We start from the raw sequence: 23,662 nt of genomic DNA, 5'->3' as shown, positions 1-23,662 counted from the left end.
CTGTCCAGCCATGGCTTGCCCCTGGACAAGGCCCAACTTCTTCCCCTCACTTACTGGGAAACTGCACTTGTTGCTAGGACCATGTCCATATACTGGCATTGGATAGCAAGCAGTTGGGAAGGACCCCACCGCAAAAACGTGGAGTTACGCTTTCTTTTGAGGGTATAGGGACACAGGAAGCAAACAATTGCTGCTGGTCCTTTAACAGGGAGGGAGCAGCTGGAGCCACTGCTGTTTCTAAGGGGGGAGGGGGCGGGAAGGAGCAGAGTGATCTTTTGAAGCATAGAGGAGGCAGATAGAAGAATGTAGGGGCCAGCTATAGGAGGGGAAAGCGGCGGGGATAGCAGTAGCCACAGCCAGCAAAAAGGTAAGTGCAGATGGTGGGTTTAATTGTGGCGGGAGAAAGCCTTGATTTATTAATATTACCATAGCACCTAGGAGCCCCAGTCTTGCATGTTGGGCTAGGTGCTGTACAAACACACAACACAAAGACAGCTGCTGCCCCAAAGAGCTTACAATCTAAGTACAATACAAGACAAAAGATAATGCACACATACAGCCAGACAAGGGAGCACAAGGAAACACTGGGACGACGGCCAGCACCATAGGCTGTGGTCTCTCAGCACATCAGCAGCCTAACTACTGTCAAGTTTTTTGCAGGTATCCTGGCAAAGGAGGGTTTGTAAGACCATCATGAAGTAGCTTTGAGGCTGTTTACAGGAAGCCCCTCCAGAGCGTGAGAGGCAGCATGGGAGAAAGCATAAAAGTGCTTGTTTGAAAAGTTGAGTGGGCAATGGAGATTGGCATGATGGTGGGCCAATCAGAGGTGAGCACTAACAGCTCAATAGCAATGAGAGATGATTGGTAGGGGCGGGCATAGAAAATGAAGGGCTTTTAAAGTGAAGACAAGCAGCTTGTGTTTGATGCAGTCTCAGAACCTATATAAAATAGAATGCAATAGGGAAGGGGGAGCAAGTGTAGGGATGCAAAGAGAGGGGTAACATGGTCAAAGCGACAGGCTAGGAAAAGTATCTTTGCAGCAGCATATTGAATGGTAATGAGAGGGGCAAGACTGCATTGGTCAAGCCAGGGAGAAGAATGTTTCAGTAATAAAGATGCAATATGAAAGCCTGGACAAGAGTTTTAGCTCTGTGAAGGGATAGAAAAGGCTGTACCTGAGAGGAGATGTGTGAAAAGAATCTGCAGAATTTAGATGTAGGCTGGATATGAGAACCTAGAGAGAGGCTACCTACAGGCCAGAATGACAGGCAGGGTGACAGTGATATCCACAGGAATTGAGAAAGGGAATAGTGGGAAGGGAAGATTTAGAGCTCCGTTTTAGCCATGTTGAGCTTGAGCTGATCACTAGACTTCCATTAGGCAAATGAAGAGAGCCACTTGAAGTTAAATGTGTGTGGTTTTGAAAGCCTGGCAGTGCAAGTATTTTTCATGAGGGCTAATAGGCTTAGTCCTTGGGCAAACAGGTGTTTGAGAAGCAGAGCTTAAAAATTTCCCCATCTTCCTCCATATGAGTAGAGCCCTGCGCAGATACAAAATTTGAATCTGCATCCATCTGCGATCCACAAAAATGGTCCGTGGATTATCTGCGGATTTGCAGGGCTTTACATATAGGGTGACCAGATGTCCTGATTTTATAGGGACAGTCCCGATATTTGGGACTTTATCTTATATAGGCGCTTATTACCCCCCACCCGTCCTGATTTTTCACACTTGCTGTCTGGTCACTCTATTTACATATGAGCGAGTAAACAAGCATGCCGTACTGACTGACGGAGACTGAACCAGGTCCAGTCTGGTATTTCCTGCTAGACCACGGTCCCTCTGCTGGGACATCAGGGTAGAGGAAGTAGATTATTTTGAGAATGCAGGAGGAGGGCACTAGGACCTTTCTTTTCTAGCTGCCTTACCCACTGGCTGCTCAAAAGAGGTTATTCCAGTGCCCTTGGCCAGGGCCTGCACTCCCAGCTCTTCTTTTGTACCCCCATCACAAGCTTAATTAGAAGCCTTAGCTGGAGGGACTTTGGCGGGGGGGGGGATGAATGTGTGTGCGGGGGCTCATCATGAATGCTTAGCTCATGGAAACAGCAGGCACAGCAGCTGAGCTTCTTGCATTTAATGGGCTTTGCTGAAGGGGAGTGAAGAAAGCACTAGAAAAAAACAAGATGCCTTCCTGCCACACTTGTTTTAGCTGGTGTTCCCACATCAATGGTACACAAATAATCCAGGATCATTATCCTATCTAGGATGAGGGTCTTGACTACAGCTGGGAGAACAGTGGGGGAGGGGGTTCTAAATGTACTGCTTTACATTCAAGAATGAATTTTGATTCAATGGCGTTCCTAACCCCCTGTTTATTTTGCTTTCGACAAACGTTCAAGCAGCTCAGGGGGTACTAGCAGAAATGCCTCTACAAAAGACATTTTAAACTTCAAATACTCCAAAAGCCAATTCTCAATTGAACAGTATATGGTAACAGTCACCATTTGTACCAAGTCGTACTGGATATGGAAATCATTTACCCAATCCAACTGAAAAACAAATAAAAAAATCTCTGATTTAAGTATATAACCAAACAAAACATGAATTGCAAACTGCAAATATTCTCAACAAACAGCCACAAATAGACCAAGAATTAGTAACTGAAGGAATTAGCCTACTTATTTGTTCTGTAAAGTTAATTTGAGAATTTGAGTCCGTTTTTGCAAAAAAACTGTACATATATTTTTTATTCACTGGCATTTGTCCAGACACAACTTTCCTGCTGAGTGACTTTTTTCCAGTAAAGGAAGCACTCTCCTTAATGTTTCACTGTTCTAGCAGGGACAGTTTTGTATTTCAGCAATAAGTGGTGGTATGAATAAGACATTTGAAGACAAAGATACAATGGCATAGAAAAGGGGGGACAGCATGCTGTGTTGGGAGAATGCAGAGAGCATCAAAGGGGATGGGGAGTAGAAAGAGGGGGGGCTCAGAGGCAAAGTGACTAGGCCTAGAAAGACGCTACACAATATCAGTGAGTATGGAGCCCTGTGAGATGAAGAGAACTCCTTATATTAAATACGTTCACTGTAATCTCTGAGGTTGCTTGTGTTCCTGGAAGCCTGACTGTTCCAGTTTTAACCAATCTCTGTCTGGTATTATAGAGCAGCCTTACTTTCTGGGCTGTCTGGGGTGCTCTCCTCCCATTTCCTTTTCATGTCTCCCCCTTATTGGAGAGCCAGTGGAACAGTTAGCTTTTCCTATTCAACTTTTGCCAATGAGTTTCTGCTACTGGCTGAAAGTCAGATCCCACAAATGATCCTTCCTTCCAAACTCTCAGCTGAATTAAAAAAACCTGTACTCTGTAGGAACAGTTCGTCACTTTTATTTACAACTGCCTGGTAGTTTTAGAGCAGATACAGTAGAAAGTTGCTGAGCCTGCTGGGCGAAGTTCAAAACTCCAGAGACAGAGCAGGCAGGGCAGCACCACAGCTTGAGTCAATGCAATGGTGACAATAAGAGGCCACACCTAACAGTTGTCTCTTGAGTCACGCAGGGGGGCTGGAAGATCCGTATACCCGGTCTAGGGACAACATGGATTATCTGAGTTGTAAGAGAAGTGGTAGAGATCCTGCTTGACTGCCATGAGGAGGCCAGGAACTCCTCGTCTGCCTCCGAGTCTCGAAGAGAACACCACACTGGGGATGGAGTCCCTGGAGGATGGGTGTGGAGAGGGAATCATTCTGAGCAGATGGGCATCTTGGAGACTCCAAATTCTTGTGTAGCAATCCTGACCAACTGGAGAGGAAAAAGCACTGCAAATCAGGACAAGGAAATGCTTCCACATAAATGGTCATAACCACCTTTGAAAAATTCTGGTCCCAGAAGAGGAAAAAGGTATTTAATACACTATAACAAAAGAACCATTGCCCATCTCCATCCATGCATGAAAAAAATCCTGAGCGCCTCCAAAAAGGAAAAACATGACTCAAATATTTTACTCTACGTAGGGTGGGATGGATAAAAATAACTGTAGGCAAGATCTCAAAGAAATCAGGCAACATAGAGCTTAGTACATCACTATCCAAAGCAGTATCCCCACTGCGAGGTTCTTTATTATCAATCATAATGAAAAAAAAAAAAAAAGCTCTTACCATAATTGTGCTGCTTATGGCGAATGCTAGAAAAAGCGAACAAATTCAGGAATATCTTGGTGTTTCTACAGCCCCCTGTAAAGGGGTTCCCTTCACTGCAGCAGCACCTCCTGGTGGCCAGGCATGGTGTATCAACTGTCTTTTGGTGTGGCACCCCCTAGCGACATGCACTGTCACCACAGTGGTGTGTCTTCCCATAACTCAGCCCTTCCGCCAGGTCACAATATTTATATCTGCCTCTTTTGGGGTGACAGAGTACAACCAAACTGTAGTACAATTACCTTATTGTAGTCTTCCTTCCGTCTCTGGGCTCTTGTCCTTACACCCCTTACCACAGGTGGTTTCACCCTACCTTTCTCGGTGGCTGGTAGGGGAACCCAGGCCCTCCCTCTACTCTGGACTCAAACCCAGGGACCCTGTAAGCTGGCAGCCAAGGCCTACTCCCTCAGATTCTTTGCTGCCTCCCTAGATGCTTCCTACCTCTCCTATCCCCCCAGAGAGTGACTGCTGGCTCTTTCCCTGCACCCCCTTTCTGCCACAAACTTCCTAGCATTATAATCACAACCCAGCCCTTCCTCAGTGGGGCTTCATTATCAGTTAAGCCTGTCTCTCTCTTGCAGATGCTGACAAGTATCTTAACTGACTTCTCAGGCCCACATGAATCCCTTCAGAACCTGTGTGGGGTACACATCCCATCACATTCCCCTTCATCCTCCTGTCTCCTTTGGATATCAAAGAAAAGACCCAATATATTCCTGTTATTTAATATGACTTTCCAGGACATCTATCCTATGTAAATTAGTTACCCTTTTTATGGGCTCATGAAAAGGTTTAGTACTGTTTTCTTTTACTTCTAAATCAGACACTTGCCACTCTCTCTCTTCCATTTTGTCTTCCAATGTCTTTCCTAACTTCTGACTGAGAAATCCTACTGGCTGGAGCATATCTTTTGAAACCCAGAGGACCATCCTCATAATTAAAATGCATCCAAATCATTTTTGTTTTGAATTACACACTTGTGGTTTATTATGCTGTTTCCAAAGCCAGAAAGGAATGAATGCCCACATAATTTCCAATAGCCTATCTCTACAAATGCCCCACATACCTGGGTGTTGAGAACCAAACATACATGCACTATGGAAAAGCTGACACACCTGCTGTAACAAGCCCTTCATCCTCATTTATTTGCAGAGGGAGAGTAGCATATTCGTTATGATGGCCCTCGTACTGTTTCACACACTTCACTGCTCTCAGGTCCCACAGCTTTATCTGCAAGTGGAAATGGTAATAGAAGAAAGGCCATTTTAGTGAAGCAGGGGAAATTTTTGACAGTTGTTGCTGGTGATAGGGAGAGAAAGGAGTAGACACCCAAAGTTTTACAAACTCCTAAGTGAATTCCTTCAGTTTTGGAATTACCATCTAGACACCGTTTAGGATACTGGCTGTGGGAAACCACTTATAGAAAGGCTCGTTCCATTTGTTTTATTGCAGGCAACTTGTCTAGTGAATTGAGCAAAGGACTGAGTTTTAATTTTGCTTTGCCACAGACTAGTTGGGTGGCCTTGGGGAAGTCACTCTACCACCACCACTCCATCCCCCATCTCTGTTTCCCCATCTGTAAAAAGGAGATAATACTGCTTATTTACTTAACTCACAAGGCTATGGTGGGGAGTAACTGATTAGGCCATGTCTACACTAGGGGCACTATAGCGGCACAGCTATGCCTTACCTACCTATGCTGCTGTAACCATGATGCAGACTACAGCAATGGAAGAGATTTTTCCACTGCTGTAGGAACTCCATCTCTGGAGCATCAGTCACTATGTCGATGGAAGCATTCTTCTGTCAACCTAGCTGCGTCTGCACCAGGGATTAAGTCAGCACAGCGATGGTGCTCGGGGTGTGGATTTTTCACACCTTGGAATTCCATACTGATGTTGACCTAAATGTGAAGTGCTAAGCATTACTAATCCCTTTTCTAGGGAATGATGCAAGTGCTAGCTAGTTGGGGCAATGGAATATAACTTTTGTGGTACCATACGCTGCCCTGGCAACTTGTTAGAAGCCAAAGGAAAAATGAACTTCTGTATTTTTCTGCCTCTCTCTCCCCTTATCTGTCTTCTCTGCCTGTCCTCCCTGTTTTACCTCCTCCATAAACTCCACATTCTCCTCTCCTTTATTCTCTATTTGCCCCTATTCGCCTTTAATTCATTATCAAAATATCTTTCTTAGTGGATCTCCCAGCTCTTGAATTCTCTCTGGTGGAGTTGCTCAGGAGGATCTGCATCAGACTTCTTATAATGACCCACTGACTAGCAAGTAGCATCTCCATCTGAGTCAGGGAATCCCAGTAGAATTCCAAGTTCTTGAGTGAGCGTGTTGTGGCTGTTCCAGTGCTTCGTGCTCATGCACCAGTTGGAGAAGACAAAGGCCATGTCTACACTAGTGAGCTTATAGCAGCACAGCTGTACCTGTGCAGCTGAGCCGCTGTAAAATCACTCATGTAGCTGCTCTATGCCAATGGAAGAGAGCTCTGCTGTGGACATAATTAAACCACTTCCAACAAGCGATGATAGCTATGTCAGCAAGAGAGTGTCTCCCGCTGACACAGCACTGTCCAAACCAGCGCTTAGAATTATAGAATATCAGGATTGGAAGGGACCTGAGGAGGTCATCTAGTCCAACCCCCTGCTCAAAGCAGGACCAATCCCCAGACAGATTTTGCCCCGGATCCCTAATTGGCCCCCTCAAGGATTGAACTCACAACCCTGGGTTTAGCAGACCAATGCTCAAACCACTGAGCTATCCCTCCTCCTGGTGTGTTTTTTTCACACCCCAGACACAGGTTATATCAACAAAAGTGCTAGTGTAGACATAGCCAAACTCTAAGTATCTCAGAACCAGGAGTAAAGATCAGAGAATACAGACATCTGCAAACCAGTCACAACTTCCTTCTGACCAATCAGTGAGCTGGGAAAGCTTTGAGAGATTGGTCAGGGGACAAAGAAGAACTAACAAACTCTCTAAAGACAGAGGCATCCTCTTTCAGGTCTTTCATGGCCAACAGAACATATGAGACACTATCTAGCTTTCCATAAAAAGAAACTCTACCTTTCCAGCCATGTCTGCTGCCATAAGATAGTACTCAGCTTGGAGAAGGCGCACAGATGTGACTGCTGAGTCATGGAAGAGACGGACAGCTTTCCAGCTGTGGCCCCTCCGGCTGCGCTGACGAATGTCAATGCTGAAAACCTCCCCTGAACGGCAGCCATTGTACAGCACTGGAGTCTAGACAAACCAGAACATGCAGGGAGATGAGTCTTGTAACATTTAACAGTATCAGACAGGTTTCTCTAGTCAGTTGTGGCCACTTTCGTAGGAAGGGTTCAAGTACTAAGATAACCCTTCATTGTAGTGCCAGAATATTATCACTGTACATGGAGGATCACAAGAACAGAATTGCATAGTCACGTTGCAAAACATTGCAACCAACTTAGGACTTTCCTTCTGCTTTCAAACATTTAGCAGTAAAAAAGCAATGGAAGCTTGGTCTGATCAGGGGAACAGAAGTTGAGAGTCTTAAGTTCTAGTTCCATCTTTGCCACTAACTTTGACTCTGAGCAAGTCATTTAATCTCTCTCTGCCTTACTTTCCCCATCTGTAAAATGCAAACAATATAGATACTTAGTGTGTGTGAAGTGCTTTAAGATACTCAGATAACAGGCACGATGACTTCAAAGCCGTATTATACTTCCTTGCATTTGTTGTTTCACTTTCTTTTTAACCCTTTTCTATTTAGCAAAATTGATCCCGCCCCCTCCATCCCACCCCACATTTCCAATGGAGCTTGAAATCAGTGTAGCTTATTTTTGTTGCTTTTCCATGGTCAGCCACATCAAGTATCAACTTCATTACTGAGCAGCTACTGAAGCCACCACAAAAAGTAGTCACAGTGAGTATAGGGCTGCTGGTTCCACAAAATCAGCAATGCATACATCTCTCTAAGAAATCAAAGGCCCATGTCCCTTTCTACCTGGGTAGCAAACTGTTGTGCCAGTACATCACTGCTTGTTCCAAATGTCTGCCGATGACCAGTCATTGCATTGGTCACAAGGACTCGTCGCATCAGCCCTGAGAAAGATAAAACAAACACATGGCCATCATTTGGGCAATACAGCTTGGAGGCTATGATGGGGGAGATCTTTCCCCTTGAGAAGTAGTACAAATACATTCCTGTTTACCTGTGCTGAAGCAGTTATCAGCCTGGGGGTTCAGGCACCAAGCACAGGACCAGGCAGTAGAGATCTTGAAGCTGCACAACATTCCAGGCTGATCTCCTAAGAGTGGCAACAGGGACGAGAACAAACTGTAACCCTAGGCACCACAAGGAGATGTGGGAGGAAGCTTCAAGTTAACTGTGCCCCTAGAAAATTTCACCAGGCCTCTGTACCTCTTACAACATTCAGGTTTTCTGCTTCCAGTGCACTAAACCACCCAGTTACAGGCCTGTTGCTACCCACCCTGTTCTTCTGGAAACAGAAGATTGCTCTACCTGATGCTTGAGTGATTGCCAAAGAACACTGCCATGGAGAACTACTCTGTAGTCATAGGCATGTTTCTGGGGGAAGGGAGGGAAGACTGAAAGAAATAGCTACACAATGCACCCACATTCGCAAGGTTTATAAAAACTGGGTATACACAGTGCTTTAATACAACTGCATTGGAATAAGGACACCATTTCGGCTTCCCCAACAGCCCAAAGCCTGTCTATGCCCCTGCCTCTCCCCTTGACTGAGAATTCATAAGGATTTTCAAAAAGTAGCACATTAGGCACTAAAATTATGTTCATGTGGGGGGAAGAAATGGGGGAGAAGTGAGGAAAGCTCTTGTTTGGACAAACACAGCTTTGAAGATGCTACACTGGCCTTCCTGTCTGCTGAATTAGCAAAGTTTAATTATATAGCAACACGCGAGATTTGCATTGTTCCCTCAGCTCCCAACCCAGTTCAAAACTAAATCCACTGACCATTCCTAAGTGTGCAGTTTTTATTCACTTCACACAAGTATGTTAAGGCCAAGCCCTCAGTTTAGGGTTAGAGATGACACCGCAGGTGTCTTATGTATCTGAAAGCAGTGATTTTCAAAAGATCTTAAAACAGTGGTCCCCAAACTGTGGGGCGTGACCGCTCTAAGGGGGCATGGAGGAACATTCAGGGGGACACAGCGGGGCTTGGGCCAGCCCCCACAGGAGGCAGGGAGGGAGCACCACCCAGCCCCACTCTGCCCCTTGTTTGGCTCTGGCCCCGCCCTCTACCCCAGCTGCAGCTCAGGTGCCGGCTGCAGCCCCGCTCCTGGCCACAGCTCCAGCCTCGGCAACTGACCATGGCTCCTGACCACAGTTCGGGGTGTGTGCATGCACATGGACAGGTTTCATTATGGGTAAGGGGGGGCACAATAGAAAAAGTTTGGGGACCACTGCCCTAGAACTACTTTTGTCAACTGGTAAAGCATCCTGCAGTCTTCAAACAGCAACCCTTCCTGTTAGCACTAATGCTATGTGACTGTTTTTAAAAAGCCTCTGGAAATAACTCATGTATTCTCACCCCATCAAGGTGCTTTACATGTTTGTCTTCATCAGACACTTCTGTGATGTAAATTTAACTGTAGCCAAACTTGCAAAGGACACAAAAATTAGAGGTGTAGCAAAATTCGAGAATGACACTACAAAGAGACCTGGAGAGAGCAGCATAGTGAGGACTTAAGTCAACTAAGGGAGATTCAACCCTTACGAAAAGGAACAGCACAAATACAACATAGGGGAATGTAGCCACACCCATCAAATTAAAGCCAATTGATTTTAACCTTCTCTCTTTAATATTCACATGTTTTCATATGACTGAACACTATACACAGTGCTTGCCATAGGCTGGGGGTGGGAGATCAGTACTGGAAGAGGAGCAGAGGGACCTACAAGAGGACTGCCATCTCAAATAGTCCCATCAATAAACATATGTGAACAACTTCTGTGGGCAAAGGTCATACCTGGGAGAACAATTGTGCACTGGTTCACTCCATTTGAAAGGACCAGATAGTTAGACTGAGCACCTGTTGGGCTATCTATCTATCCAGGTTCTATGTATTAAGGGAGGCCAAATAGCTTACATAGGAAAAGTTCCAGATAAATATTTACTATATAGGCGAGTACATTTTCTGCCAAGTACCATACAGTTAACAACTGGTGCCATAAGCGATCATTGTTAACTAGTTCCTAAAATGATTACTATCCAAATCAGTTCTTGGGCTTCATCACACAGTGTTAATATTCATTCTTGTGACGCTTACAAAACCACTCAAAGTATTAGAGAATGAAAATACAGAAGTCATCCCTCATTTAGGCCCTCTTCAGACTACAACTTCTAACCAGAACTGAAAGGTATTCTACCTGGGTTAGAGTTGCTGAATAAGGATGCTGGAAGCAGACTGGCACAGCCTGGAGTTTCTGCAATCCCCATGAGGCACAACTTGCTGGAGCCTGTTAAAGAAAACCAAGATTTCTCCCAGAAGTGGCACATGTTGCATAAAATTACTCGGGGGGGGGGGGGGCGGGGGGGGGGGGGAGGGAGAGGGAAGATGCCTCTGAAGCATGGTACACATAATATTCTGTCCTTCAACAGTGCCTCTTGGATGACCTTTAAAGTGATTTACAGTCACTAATGAATTAAGCCTCATCACACCTGTGAGGTGTTCATTCCCCTTCTCTCATAGGAATTAGAGGACAAGATTTGTAATTCTAGGATTCTAGTTTTAATATTTAACGTTACCCAACAGGGAAGGAGAGTGGGAGGAATAATAAAATCTTTCCTGATTTTTCCGATCATAAAATATCATCCACATATAGAACTTTGGAGAGTGAAGACATAAAAAATAACGTTTTCCAAACTACTTTGGGTCTGTCTTTCCCAGTGCATAAAAAAAATAAAAATGGGGTTGTATCACATTGCTCTCTGGAGGTAGTAACAGGTATGGGCAGAATTTAAACTTATTTTTCCAGATCAGTGTGATGGAATTATGATCAATAGATGGGCGAGAGTGAAAACTCCAGGCCTGCTGCAGTGCAGGTCTGAAACACCACTCTGAAAAGTCCTCTTCCTCTCCTGGTAGTATGACCATGACACTCTGCTCCCTCACTCTATCCACTGGCTTCTTGCCATTGTCTGAATAATTTTCTTGAACTCCTTGTTCTCCCTTTCAAGGGCCTTCAGAATCCAACACTTGCCTACATCTCCCCTTGTTTGCTAATACTCCAGCAGACACCCTTTGTCTGCCAACAACCTCACTTCCATGCTCCTTTCACATTCTCCCATTTGTGTCCCTGCACCTTCCACGCAAGCCTCCGTCAGTACAGATGTGCATCTTTTGTGTAGCATTCTGCCACTAATCTCTAATCAGACATTCCCCATTGCCAATCCCAAACCTGACACCCTGATAGGTTCACAAAAGAAAAACACTTTAAAGAGCTCTTCTGAGAGTTTTCCTACCCCAGCCCATTACTTTGTCATTCCTGCTATTTCCTCCCTATACCCAAAAGTGATTTGATGTAATTTATTCATTGTGTTAACTCTGAGGGTTAGGTTGTGAGATCCTTGTCTTTTGACTTACTATATATCTGAATGCTGCCATGTGTACTTATGACTTAACAACATACTTTCTTTCAGCTTTAGGGCTTCTTTTGTTATTTTCCAGTGACCCATTAAGCCCCTTTGAGGCAGGTACTTGGGATTTCTTGTTGATAAGTGGCTGTCAGTCAACCTGTAGAACTCTTTGCCAGAGGATGCTGTGAAGGCCAAGACTATAACAGGGTTCAAAAAATAACTAGATAGGTCCATCAATGTCTATTAGCCAGGATGGGCAGGGATGGTGTCCCGAGCCTCTGTTTGCCAGAAGCTGGGAATGGGCGACAGGGGACAGATCACTTGATGATTACCTGTTCTGTTCACTCCCTCTGAAGCACCTGGCATTGGCCACTGTCAGAAGACAGGATACTGGGCTAGGTGGACCTTAGGTCTGACCCAGTATGGCCGTTCTTATGTTCTGTTTTGTGAAGCAATTTGCCGTCTAGTGGAAGCAAGCCTGAAGCTTTATTTATTTATTTTAAAAAAGGATATAAAACATGGGAATCTTGATGAGTCAGCGATGCCCAGCACACAGAATTCACCTACAAACAAAAGCAAGACAGACCAATACTTGCTGTCTCCTGTTTAATTCAGAAAAGTGCATTTTCAAACATTCCACATAAGTCTGAAAAACTGAGCACACACCCTTAGTATACTGGAGAATGCCAAGAACAACCTGGAAAATTACTAGTGATGACTAGCCCAATAAAGAGAGACAGGCATTTCAGCCTCTTGCTAGTACTTGCATGAAGCAGAAAAAGGTCAGCACCCAAAAAAGTCTCCCCAAACCTGGATGGGCCCATTCAGCACACCTCTTAACTAAGACAGTTTTTCTCCGTGGAACTGGGCACCTACAGGTTGTCGTATTTTGTCCTAAAAGTTCTTCCCATTCAAAGAGAGGCTTTTTTTTTTTTTTTTTTCTCTTTCTTAAGACAAAACAGAGCAAACAAATCAGCAGTAGAATTAATCCCTCTAGGCCTCTCTTTTCAAGTGCTGCCAAGAGTAATTCTGTGGAAATATACTGCTCATGAAAGGTGCTGGACTGACTGCTTTGCAACACCATTCTCCAAAAGCAATTCAGGAGTATCAGAGCTCAGGTCTCTGTGGATTCTAAATTTACTCAATCCCTTATTGCTGGATTCTTCCATTCTCTCTTCCTTCCCCCTGCCCTTCCCTCCCCACTTCCTCATTTCTACTCACACATCCCATTGTACAACATTTTGAGAGTTCCAGAACGGAAGGAAATCCTCCTGGATGAGGAGCCAGTGGAAGAACGGTACCTTGCGGTTTGTGAAGTACAGGTTGTCATACATCTCCACCGTGAGAGAGTCCTTCCCTAAGCCACTGAGGTTGATGATACCATATTTACACCCTCCATGTTCTACATCATTCACAGTGAATATCCGCTCACAAGCCGTGTCTGCCTGCAAAAGAAGTGCATCACTATGGGCAATTAAACTAGACCTGGCTTTAGGTTGTCTGCTTGGGTCCACAATGAGAAATCCATTAACTTTGCTTTCCCACCATCACCTGCACCACAGACACTGCATGTATGTGGCCATCTGCATTCTAGAGAGATTCACTAGAAAAACATTTCAGATATACTATTTTCCACTTCAACACCTGACAATAATGAATGCTGTCTCCTATTGGCTGAGTTCTGGCATGACACTGTAGACAGATCTTGCTGTCATGAGGAAGCATAATCAGTAAGTACAGGCTCCAGCACATAAATGAGGCCTGCATAAAGAATTTTCATTCAGTGTAAATGTAGACTTTTCTGTCATTTGAAAGCCTCCTTCCCCTACTGGATCAGATTGGTGCCGTTGCAATCAAAGTGCTGGTCCTGAGTTCCAGATTTTGCTCTCATTTAAGCCAGTGGAAATTTTCAGTACCCCCATTGGCTTCAACAGCTTTCACTTACATGGACCGGATCAGCAGGGAGCTTCCAAGGCAGCCTCTGTAAGATGCCTGCCCCTGAAAGCCGCTTCACACCACAGCGCCAGTCATAGCAGGAGCCATGGAGTAGGGGTAAGTTCAGGGCTTCTCAGCCTGCTTCTCCTCACTCCCATCTACATAGCCAGGACTCAGTGTGGGTGAGCTTCCCAGGTAGCCTCTGCTATCAGAAGTTCTCACCCAACCCACAAAAACCCCCCTTCAGATCCAGAGACTCATGATGTCGCTCTTAACATCTGCGCAGACTTTTAGGACTATAAACTCTGCTCTAATCACTGACATGACTCTTCCACCCCCATTCACTCCATCAATCTCATGCTTTCCCTTTCTCCTCCCTCTTTTGTTATACTCCATTACCCACCTACCTGTCCTCCTCTCTCACCAGCAGAGCTTGCCAATTATTTTCATGACCTTTCCTCCCACCCTTCATGTGGCTCTGTCTTTGCAGATTGTAAACTCTTCAGGCTAGGTGTTAAGAAAGCACCCAGCACATTTTGGGCACTACCACAATATAAATATGTAATTGAGAGCAATATTTGACCCAAGGACTTATTCATTCCAGCAAAAGAGTGGAAAACAGTCAGTGCAGACTGCTTAAAGGAGAATGGTCACAGGGAAAAGATACCATATTCATGCTTAGCTGGCCCCAGAGCTCCCCAAATCTGGAATACCTTCTTTATGGGAGGAGAAACTGCCAATACAATCTGCTACAAAGAAAAGCATTTCCCAGTGTACATAACCTATATGTTGGGTTATTACAAATCCCAGAGCTCACAAGAAAATAACTATAGCCAAGTGCGCTCTAGCCTTAAAAACTGAAGTGCCCATAACATACCACTATTAGTTTAAAATTGTTGGTTCCAGTAACTGAGGAATCTGGGCTCCGAATCTCTACCTTCCTCCTCTGCATGCAGTTCACCTTTAATTCGTGGACCAATCTATAAAGGAAAACATGTTTAACTATGCTGATATTTAATGCCAATGAAAGGAATTCTGGGTAAAAGGCATTGAGATGCTTCTTCATCTCAGCAGGTTAGGCAACAGGTAAACAGCTGGCAGGTTGCAGCCCCAACAATGTATAGCACGAGCAACCTTCAGATCCCAAGACTCAGAGGAGGTCACCATATATAATCTTCGGGGATCCCATCTGTATGTACACCAGCCTTGTCCCACCAATGCAATTTCCCAATCAGCTTCTACTACAGAAGGCAGGTTGCTGGCATCTGCTGACACACTGTCTACAGTAGCACTCTCACTTGCACCACTGAAGCCATGGAAGTTAAGGAAAAGAGAAATTTCCTGTAGACTAGGTCCATTAAAGTGTATTTACATAAGGGAAAACTCTACAATATGCTTATAAAGTGCAGGTGAGTATGTATTTATGTTAAGGATGGGAAATTTCGCACTCAAACTATTCAAAACCCGATGATTAGAGAATATTTTTTTGCATCTTAATTCTTGTCATTTTAGGGGAGACTTGATGAGCCATTCTGTAGGCATGTGCTGTATAAAATGTAATGGAAAAGCTGCACAGAAAACAATGGGCTGTCTTATCAAAAAGGCAGTGTATACTTTTGTATCTATTACTGATGCTTCTCCAGCTCTGTCCCTTACTGGAACAACAGGGTACACTACAGATTAATGGCAAAGAAACATTAGCAGTAGGACTTTATAGGGTGAAAAAGGATTTGAAATTATCCTACCTGCAATAATTGGTGGAGCTGAGTAACCCTAACTGCCTCTTGCGTAAGACAAGTGATGAGTTCAATCCAGCTCTGGATGTTTTCTATTAAAAAAGAACAAATGAAAGTGTGCAATTATGTGCTTGCATAGGATCAGAAGCAGCCCATGGTCCCTTCATGTCTCGGATATTTGGGGAACAATTTATCCCTAAGCCCTTGCATTTAAAAGCTGTTTTTCAAAGGAGAACAAAGCACTTCCCACCTTAAAAAAAAAAAAAAACGGTCAAAATATCCACTTTGAGGGGGAAAACGAATTATCAATGGATAAATTCCCTCTTGACCTCCAGAATAGTGTCTGGCTGCTTCCAAACACAAAACTAACTGAGTGCCCTTCAGACTACTGAATTCCACATAATTATCCAATTTTTGCTTAATACTATGTGACTGTCTCATCTTGCGGTTCGAAATCCATGTACCATTTTCACTACAAAATAATGTCTCAAATTCTTATCTTAAATCAAAAACTCTGAAATACAATATGGCCACCTAATGCTGCCATAGAAACTTTAGCTTTGGCATTTCCTTTTTTATTTTAAACTGTGCAACCTTAATGTTGCAATAACCAAGCTTTTCCATTTGTCATTTTACAGTTGGGCTGAATACTTTCAGTGCTCATGAAAGCAAAAGATGGAATATTATTGTACATGGAGCTGGGGCAAGGCAAAGCATACCAGATTTTTACAATCCATTTTGTAGTATTAACATAGATTGAAAGTCACTTTTTCATCAAACAGGTAGTTGGAGCCTGACTTTCAGAGGCGCTGAGCACCCACAGTTCCCATTGAGATTAATGGGATCTGCAAGTGCACAGTGCCTGTGAAAACTAGTCCACTGAGGTAGTCACTTTTTTAATGGAGACATCGGTCTGACTCCATAGAGAAGGAAGCATATCCTGGCCCCAAACGATAGTATTTACTCTCTCTCAGAGAATTCATTTGTTTTGAAAACTTAAAAATAAATCAGTTAAAGAATTAAAATTAAATTAAAACTGGGCTCTGTAAGAAGTTTAGAACCTTGTGTCAGACTTTTTTTTTTTTTTGCCCTATGATCTCAGTAACAGAACCATAGAAACATCAAACTTCCCATAACTTACTAAAATCTTGTCCTTAAGCTACATTTGAATAAATGTTAAGGATTAATCATAATTTTCTTTTTATTCTTCATAGAAGTTTTTTTTCAGCAGATGCTAAAGGACACAATGTAAAAACAGACTATTAATCCTTAAAAATAAAAAATAAAAATGCATATGCACAAGATTTTAGTGAGTTTTATCAATGAACTGTTTGAAGATTCTGTGACAGGGCAGAGTTAAGGTTTTAAGTTTAACCTTAATTGTGAATTTCCTGACTTTATCATACTTGGTTCTGAGATAATTACATCACCCCTGTAATGTATTTTACCCTAAATTACTGATTATGTAGTGTCAACCATAACTCCATCTTAACATAGTTTTTTGGGGGGGTATGAACAAATGTTTGAATATTTGACCTTGAACATCAAGCATTAGAGGCGATTATACCAAAGCTGAAACTGGAGGGTTTTATAACCTGTAGCCCATCCTGGTGTCTTGGGTCACAGCACAGTAAAGTTTAAATGAAATTTCAGAGACAGAACCCACCTTCTTTTGCATTTCCTCCTCTTCTAAGAGCTTCAGTCTCTTGCACTCCATCTCCTTGTACTGGAGGCTCTCTTTGGTGAGAGGGTTGTAGTTATTATGTCCAGGGAGCAGGCGGAAATAGCGGTTCTTTTCAGGGTCATAGTAAAATCCTGGTAGTTCTATAAAGAGTAAATACCAAACAAAATCAGATTGAGAGCAAACCTTTTCTATTGCCCTTTAACCTCACCCAATACCATAGTAGCAGCCAAGAAGCAGCCACTTTGGGGATTCCAAGTCAAAAAGGACATGGAAACTTCTGCTTCCAGACCGGCAGGTCACAAATGGGGAGAGGTATTGATTACATTAATGGCCACCTCAGCAAAAGCCAGATCATGCTTCTATTATCTGTAGACGAAATGTCATTACAGGGATATGGAGAGGGAGACCAGCTGTAATGGAGATTAAATTCAGCAAATAGAAGTGGGGAAATACAGGGAAAGGTGCTCCAGACAAAGACATGGCCCACTCTTCTTGAACATAAATAAGTCACAAAAGACACACTGCTGACAAAAAAATTTTTTTTTAGGATGCCCCAAACACCAAGAACAATGGACAACTGATCATCGACCAAACATAAAAGCAGCAATCCCTTTCCCCAGGACAAACACCTTTTCCTAATTACACTTCCCAAATCAAAGGCTTAGATACCTACAATCCATGAGACATTTCAATTGTGGACTGCGCTGGCTCACTCAGGGTACATCTACACAGCAAGAAAAACCCGCAGCTGGCCTGTGCCAGCTGACATGGACTTACAGGGCTCTGGCTGTAGGGCTGTTTCACTGCTGTGTAGACTTCTGGACTCAGATTGGAGCCTGAGCTCTGGGATCAACACATCCCACAGGGGTGTGTTGTATTGTTATATTTTCTTTGTCTATTTAACATAACTCTTTCAATAACGTAACTTTTAGAAGATTTCTGCCACAGATGGCTATAGATATTAGAGAGGCAAAGTAAACTATGACAGGATCTTCTATCTTCATGCACCCAATGTTTAGGTGCTGATTTTTGGCCCCTGCACACAGTGGTCTCTTACCAGGCACTGGAGAGCTAGGACATACTTCAGAAGAGGATCCGCTGTTGCTGGTGTCTGCATTCAGTGAGTTCCATGGTTCCTCTTGTTCACACCTAACAATAATGCACTGTTATGTCCGGCTTGCAAAATGGTCTTGAAAATTTACCAGCCCAGATGTAAGATCTCCTCACACACCTTTCCCATGAAGATTATTCTAATGAAAAAGCTATTTTGCTTTGTTAAAAACAATGATTTTCCCTAGGTGAGTAGAATTTGGCAAGGCTGTTAAGTATATTGTGTATACACGGGATATGTACACAGAATGAACATACAATGTGACAATAGTAATACTTCATTTTCATCTTCAAGGTATTATATAAACATTAAAAGGTCATCATCATCTTAAAATCTAGTCAATTTTACCTGAAACTACTTTTAATGGTGTTTTTTTTTTTAATATTGTACAACTGCCCTGAGTTTTCTTGTCAATTTTTATGATTTGCTCTCTCCCTGCCTCCATGTTGTTATGTAAAAGATCCACACAAATAACAGGGGAAAACACACTGTCTCTACAGTGAAACTGACACTATGGGTGAAACCTTGGTACTGCTGAAGTCAATGTGAGTTCTGTCTTCAGTGGGGCCAGGATTTCACCCAAAGTGTTTTGAAATGCACAAAGTAAAAAAACTGAAGAAATCAGAGAAAATTACTTCTTTATTTCAATTACAGTGAGCTTAGCTATTTTGTGCAATAACAGTAGGTAAAAGACTTTCAAAACAGCAGTAAGCTATTTTAAATTGACGAGGTCCATACTTTAGGTTGAATTTCCCTGGGTTATTTTCTTAAGATTCTATTTAAAATTACATGCATAATGTGTTGCTAATTCTCAATGTTTCTGTTCATACTAAGTTCTGTAATGGATCTTATAGCCTGTCATTCTGAAAGCAGTAGGTCAAGCTGGCTTAGAGGCTGCATGATTTAGTGTTCTGAGAACAGGATTAGAACCAAGAAACTTCTTAGTTCTAATACTGGCTCCACCACTGTCTTGCTGTGTGGGATTGAATTAGTTACTTAAAGGACAACAATTAACACACACAAAAAATCCCTTAAATCTGAAACCCTTTTAAAAACCTGTTTCCCCTGTATAGTCAGAATGAGGGTCCAATCCTGCAAACACAGGGGGAGGGATAGCTCAGTGGTTAGAGCTTTGGCCTGCTAAACCCAGGGTTGTGAGTTCAATCCTTGAGGGGGCCATTTAGGGATCTAGGGCAAAAAAACACCACCACAACACTGTCAGGGACAGTACTTGGTCCGGCTAGTGAAGGCAGGGGACTGGACTCAATGACCTTTCAAGGTTCCTTCCAGTTCTGTGAGATATATATTATAAAACTTTCCATGTGAGTAGTCCCAATAAAATCAATGGTTCATAATGTTTGCAGAATTAGAGCCTTAGTCAGTTTCCCCTGCTATTCGTGTGAGTATCTCATAGCAACAAGGGAGAGAAAAAAATTTAATTACACAAAAAGTTATCAGAAAGACTCACAAAGGCAGGTGTAATATGTAAACAACTTTTTATTGTAAAAATGGGCTAGATTTCAAGATAACAGAATCCCTATAAACTTTATCTCAGTTTCCCAGTCTGTAAAAAATAGAAAATACATACCTATTTTACAGTAAACATTAACAAAACAAATTAAGAAATACAAAAAAACCCACCGCCCCCAAAATCCCAACCTTCCTTCCCCCAAACTACCTTTGTGAACTGTCTTAAAGCCCACAGATAAAGTATTAAGCGGTGTACACTTGCCTTTCAGTAAAGCTACAATGGTTGGGTCTTCTGTAGTGGTTGGGATGGTGGGTTTGTCTGCGATTGCTCCACCCCTCCTTTTCTTTACTTCTCCAATTGTTTCTCTTCATTCCTCACACTAAAGCACACAGATACATACACAACCACAATTTCAGTTCCAATTGTCTGGAAGGGTTCAACACACAGGGTATTCTCTTACTACATAATTTTCCTCATATTTCAAATTTGTCTTGACACACTGCTGGTCAAAACTAAAGAGACAGTGAAGGAAGAAACTTATTTTAGGATGAACACAGAGAGAATATAAAGGCCACTTGTAATATAAGTAGAGAAAGAACAACAGCTTGAATAATTTAAAATGCGATTGGACTAATTACTGGAGACAATATAGTATGCAATAATCCTTATTTGGCCCACAGGAGAGCAATAACATTTCTTAATATATGTTTTCCATCTAATTTCTATGTATGAATGCCCAGGTACCTAGAATTTCTATGGACCAAATTCAAGCCTGGTGTAAACAACTGTAAATCAATGGAAATACACTTCCTAACACCAGGGCTGAATTTGGCTCTATGGAGACAGTATGTTGGCAGCAATAATATTCTTCCCTGTCAAACTAAAAATTGCATTGAGTTAAGTGCAGTGCTTCAGATTATAACATCACGTGCTTTTTGAGGTGTCAAGTCTCTTTCTGCAAGGAATTAAGATAATATCAGATTGATGGAAGGAGAAATATCAGTTTTACAAAAAAGTCTTATTTGCCTGTGTTTTAGTTAACTTTTGGCTGACCTATTTGTCAATGCTTTGGTTATACTGAATATATTTTAAATGATAAATTCTGGATATCCCCATGAATATAATACCTATTTTGTTTTTCAGTATTTTACTCTTGCAGTACGATGACAGTATGGACTCTTGCAGCATGATTTACATCACAGTAACAATACACATAACACCCAGCAGTTCAGATCAGGAGCCGTGTCCCATTATGCTAGGTGATGCATGGACACCTTCAACAATATGGTCATTACAGGGTTTTATGAATACCCCCCCAGTAACATGAGTCAGGGTATATTGCTTGCTGGATTTCCTGAACACAGAGTAGCCTGGTGATTGGCAGTGCTTTTTTTAATCTGCATTTCACCAACCTCCCTCTGAGACTAACACGGCTGCTACTCTGAAACCTCCCTCTGAGAATCTCCCTCCTATACCTTCATGACGTGCACAGCTGAGGACCAGGTCCCTGCTTAACTGAGAATCTCCCCCCTTAGCCCCAAAGAAGTCAGGGCCCTGCCCACGTGCCCCTGCCCGGGGTCCCCCCACTATGGGTTACTGCCCGGCGGAATCATGCAGGAGCGAGGCCCGCACGGGCTGGGAGAGCCCGGCCCCCGTACGGTAACCCCCGCCCGAAACTCACCTCTCTGGGCCTGCTGCTCCCGGTCGCCACACGTGAAAACAGCCCCGCCTCCTGCACTCGGCTCCACCCATTTACCGCTCCCAGCCCGCTCACTGGTTCAACTGTCATTGTTGTAGGCTTCTGATTGGTTCTTAACAGTATCTATCATATGACATACTGTTCGCCCTGCCAAGAGAGCAAAGGGTCAGGCCTCAGGTGATCACTCGCTGGGGTGGGTGGGGTCATGTCATGTCACGTGACTGTCGACGGTAGAAGAACGCCGCGGGCCGGTGTGCCCAGGAATGGGGTGGGGAGTCTGGGCCGCGCGTGCGCAGTTGCAATGGTTGGGGGAGGCGCCGGGTGGCATCGCCTGTGACTGCTAGTCCCGCCGCAGCCTGGGGCGGGTCGCCATAGCCCGCTCATTTGTTTGCCCTCGGCTGAGGTGGCCCGGCAGTGAGGTTAGGGCGGGTTTTGTGAGCACCTGTCCCTGGGTAACTGAGACCCCAGCTTCTTTCCCCTGGGCTGTTAAACAGACCCCGCAGCTGCTGACGTGGGGATGAGGCGTTACAGCCGATCCCGGAACACCCTGATGTCAATCAATGCCTCCTAGACAGTCACGAGTCAGCTCATGCTGCCTGTCCCCGACAAATCCCTTCCCAGAGGGTTCGAGATAAGGCTTTGGATGTGAGCCTGATACAGAGTATGAATGATTTCCTGTAAGCACGCAAATACGACTGTTTCGTAGGTTTGCTAGCTTAAGTTAAAAGGATAAACTGAATTAGTAGAACAACTTTTTTCTGCAATGTTATTTGTTTACACTGACTATTCCTGCTTCTGGGACTGGGAGCCACAATAATAAATATTTATGAGCAGTATAATATGTATAAATAGTTTAACATGCATTTAGTGTTTTTATAATACAGTGTTATGTAAGAAACAACAATACATGATACCTAGGTATTGGTGTGGTTTGCCTATTTTATAAGGAAAGAGACTAGCTCAAAATATATCAGAAGACCTAGTAACTAAGCATATAAAAGCCATCTGAAATATACAAATTCTACTGTAATTCTAGTGGCAAAAACCTACCAAGTGTGTCATGTACAGCATGACTGTTAGATTATTTTATTTACCAGCAGTTAATCTTGCTGTTACAGATAAACAGTAAGTCTGTTATGCAGTATATTATGTGCAAGTCCCTGCTCTTAGGCCCCAGAGACCTCAGCAGCTCCTACAGCCTCAAGCTACAATTTCTCCCACAAAACCTATACACTGTATATAGTTTATTAATGTTAAAAGTTATGTTAATCTTTCATTGTAAGTGAGGTATGTGCCTCTAATTCCTTTTCATTTGGGAGTTTATTCAACTGCATGAGGAATTTAAATTGGGGCTTTATGGGGAGAATTAAGTTCTATTCTCTGCTCTTCTGCTGACTTGCTGTGTTACCTTGTGCCAGTCACTTACACTCAATGTCTGTTTTGACCTTGTGAAAGGGGGATAATACCCACTTCACAGGGGTATTGTGAGGTCAAAGTCACTTTGAGATCCTTGATCCTTGGATAGAAATGCAGAATATTGTTTACTGAAGCTCTCTAGGGGATTCCAGTAACATTTTGGCATAAATACACCTGAAGTGAGGCTAGTGTTCTCTGATGGAATTGGGGAAATGTTTGTGAAAGAAACAGACAGGTAAATACAGGGAAAGAAATGGGTGTTTTCTCACGGAAGCCCAGCATCTACTGAGAGATTTGGAAGTGACACCAGTCTTTCCATGGAGACATAAAAGTTCACATGTACCCCTCCAGCACCAGTAAGGCAAACCACAGATGTTGTTTTAAAAAATGAGCAATCCTCCTATACAAAGGAATTGAGGACTCTGAGCAAAAAGCAGAGATCTGGAAGCTATGCAAGCTGTCAGGGCTTCTATGCCCTCTGAAATTCCTTGTCTAAAATACACAAGAGAGCAGTAGATACAAGTAAGTAGATTAAAGGAAAACCCACTTTGAAATGTAAATGTAATTAAATGTCATATTCTCTCCCCCCTTTCATAACTCTCCCCAAAATTAATTAAAAGCTTAGAACCTCATTTTCTTTAACAATTTATCATGGATAAGAAGGAAACCACACACTTCCGTCAGGACAGATTGTTCCGGGAGGGTCATTCTCTAGTCCTTTCTTGCTTTCCTGAATTAAATGCTATTAAAAGACATATTGGAGAAGTTCACTGCTGGAATAAAATAGAAGAATTGCAAATAAAG

At 43.1% G+C, this 23,662-nt stretch overlaps 1 protein-coding gene across 3 annotated transcripts; it reads right to left on the bottom strand.

Moving 5' to 3' along the window:
• Positions 1–380: 380 nt before the first annotated feature.
• DCAF4 (DDB1 and CUL4 associated factor 4) lies at positions 381–21,665 on the bottom strand. 3 transcript variants are annotated; one of them, XM_005284596.5, is made up of 14 exons: positions 21,425–21,665; positions 20,005–20,122; positions 18,219–18,310; positions 17,144–17,301; positions 15,487–15,569; positions 14,619–14,721; positions 13,108–13,251; positions 12,320–12,369; positions 10,597–10,676; positions 8,396–8,491; positions 8,188–8,285; positions 7,266–7,442; positions 5,309–5,423; positions 381–3,798 (listed from the first exon to the last, which is right to left on the bottom strand). In XM_005284596.5, exons 2-14 carry the CDS (start codon positions 20,112–20,114, stop codon positions 3,584–3,586), a joined length of 1,521 nt encoding a protein of 506 aa, XP_005284653.1. In that variant the 5' UTR covers positions 20,115–20,122; positions 21,425–21,665; the 3' UTR covers positions 381–3,583. The 3 variants fall into 3 exon arrangements, with proteins under 3 accessions (XP_005284653.1, XP_005284654.1, XP_005284655.1); XM_005284597.5 differs by having other exon boundaries at positions 20,871–21,430; XM_005284598.5 differs by having other exon boundaries at positions 21,219–21,430.
• Between the last annotated feature and the right edge of the window lie 1,997 nt (positions 21,666–23,662).

This window comes from Chrysemys picta, chromosome 4 (genome assembly GCF_011386835.1).
Source record: "Chrysemys picta bellii isolate R12L10 chromosome 4, ASM1138683v2, whole genome shotgun sequence".
Taxonomy (NCBI): domain Eukaryota; kingdom Metazoa; phylum Chordata; order Testudines; family Emydidae; genus Chrysemys; species Chrysemys picta.
The sequence above is the reverse complement of the archived record's forward strand: the minus strand, read 5'-3'. Positions and strand labels throughout refer to the sequence as shown.

Coding starts and splice junctions, on each gene's coding strand:
- DCAF4 (XM_005284596.5), bottom strand. CDS start 20,114: ATGAAGAGAAACAATTGGAGAAGTAAAGAAAAGGAGGGGTGGAGCAAT. Junction 8,286..8,395: donor TGATAACTGCTTCAGCACAG/GTAAACAGGAAT, acceptor TATCTTTCTCAG/GGCTGATGCGACGAGTCCTT. Junction 5,424..7,265: donor CAGCAGACATGGCTGGAAAG/GTAGAGTTTCTT, acceptor TTCCACTTGCAG/ATAAAGCTGTGGGACCTGAG.